General features: G+C 31.3%; 1 protein-coding gene across 2 annotated transcripts in view; it reads right to left on the bottom strand.

Annotated features, from left to right (window-relative positions):
- LOC106463096 (thioredoxin-like protein 4B) overlaps positions 1 to 1,886 on the bottom strand; it is a 10,151-nt gene that overhangs the window by 2,192 nt on the left and 6,073 nt on the right. For both annotated transcript variants that reach the window (XM_013923065.2, XM_022390510.1), the window contains exon 3: positions 569 to 720. In XM_013923065.2, coding sequence (XP_013778519.1) covers positions 569 to 720 — 152 coding nt within the window. The remainder of the gene's footprint in view (positions 1 to 568; positions 721 to 1,886) is intronic.

Here is a 1,886-nt window from a genome sequence, read left to right as displayed (position 1 = left end):
TATACCTCTAAATTACACCGTCAAATCCACGTAAGTATAATAAGGTGTTGGGTTTTCAAGTGATACTATACCTCTAAATTACACCGTCAAATCCACGTAAGTATAATAAGGTGTTGGGTTTTCAAGTGATACTATACCTCTAAATTACACCGTCAAATCCACGTAAGTATAATAAGGTGTTGGGTTTTCAAGTGATACTATACACTCTAAATTACATCATCAAATTCACATAAGTATAATAAGGTGTTGGGTTTTCAAGTGATAATATACACTCTAAATTACACCGTCAAATCCAGGTAAGTATAATAAGGTGTTGGGTTTTCAAGTGATACTATACACTCTAAATTACACCATCAAATCCACGTAAGTATAATAAGGTGTTGGGTTTTCAAGTGCTATATTATTCTTTTAACTTATGCAGCCTTCAAGCCACTTTATGTTCAGATCTTTCTGTTAAAAAACAAAGTGTATCTATATAGATATTTTCCTTTGAAGTTCATTAATTAAGTGTTAACTAGGTTACAAGTAACTAACAAATAACTGCCCAGAGCATATGTTCATCACTTACCCATAATCCACTTTTATGTGTTGACCATTAAAAAAGAACACTGTTGCAGGGACAATGGTAATATCAAAGTATTGAGTGTACACAGGCACTTTGTCTACATCCACTAAGTAGATATCTGCCATTTTAGACAACAAGACTGCAGTTTTACTGAGCTGTCAAATTTTAAAATTACGATGTTAGCAACAATAAACATTTTATTACTAACAATGAATACATACAAAAATTTTTACTTTGATATTAAGATTATGATAATCTTCACAAACAAAAAGTTAAAAGGATTTACTTATTGTAAATATCCACATATTTAAAAGTTTTTACAATTTATAGTTTCTAGAGTTATGCGTCCCCCACAAAATTTTGGGAAATACTAAAAGTCTCAGGGTATGCTTCAAGCTTAAGAAAACCAAAAATGAAATTTTGGGCATTTAACATATTTGCATGTACGAGTCGTCTAGCTCATTTAAAAAAACATTTCATTTCGGTCAAGAAAAATTAAGATGAATTTTTGCCACCAAATCTTCACGCTCAGAATTAGTTACTGTTTGTTTTGTGTGTTTTTTCTAAAAGAAAAATTTCAGAATTTTGTTTTTGACTAATCTTTGAATAGTTTAAAATCTTGTTATGTTATAAAATTTAAAGAAATTCCTGTAGCAGGCTTTCCAATGCCAGCAATGCACTGATGGACAGCTACCCGTATCAATATTAACACATATCTTTGGACAGCTACCCGTATCAATATTAACACATATCTTTGGACAGCTACCCGTATCAATATTAACACATATCTTTGGACAGCTACCCGTATCAATATTAACACATATCTTTTTAACACGTAAACTAAGCTCCTTTTGTTGTATGCAAGGAAATCAAATATTTAACTTTCATTGCAATGTTTTTACAATCTATTTTAACTTCATTTTTTGATGTTATATGCACAAGCTCTAAAAGTACTAATGAAATGTAAAATATTTCCAATGACAAACTAGAGAACCAATATCACCTAATATGTACACTATATTCTCACCACACCTTTAAAAACAAGGTGGAGGAGAAACATCATGTTTTACTATTTAAACAAGAGAGCCCACATTTTGTGTTAATCACAACCTGAATTATTATTAATGCCTCCCACTAACTGTTTACAAACATCTGATGGAGTGAGTTGTTATTCCTTCTGTAACCAGCTGAAAGAAAAGGAATATTTTTGGATCTGTCTTTTCTCTCCCTTTCAGACCATACTCCAGACTGTTTTTTCTATCAGATGGAGGTTTGAATATGCTGTAATCAAAACAGATCTGATGGACTATCTCAAATTTCT

Source organism: Limulus polyphemus, unplaced genomic scaffold, assembly GCF_000517525.1.
Source record: "Limulus polyphemus unplaced genomic scaffold, Limulus_polyphemus-2.1.2 Scaffold1323, whole genome shotgun sequence".
Taxonomy (NCBI): Eukaryota; Metazoa; Arthropoda; class Merostomata; order Xiphosura; family Limulidae; genus Limulus; species Limulus polyphemus.
Note: the sequence above shows the minus strand (reverse complement) of the source record. Positions and strands in the feature narration are given on the sequence as shown.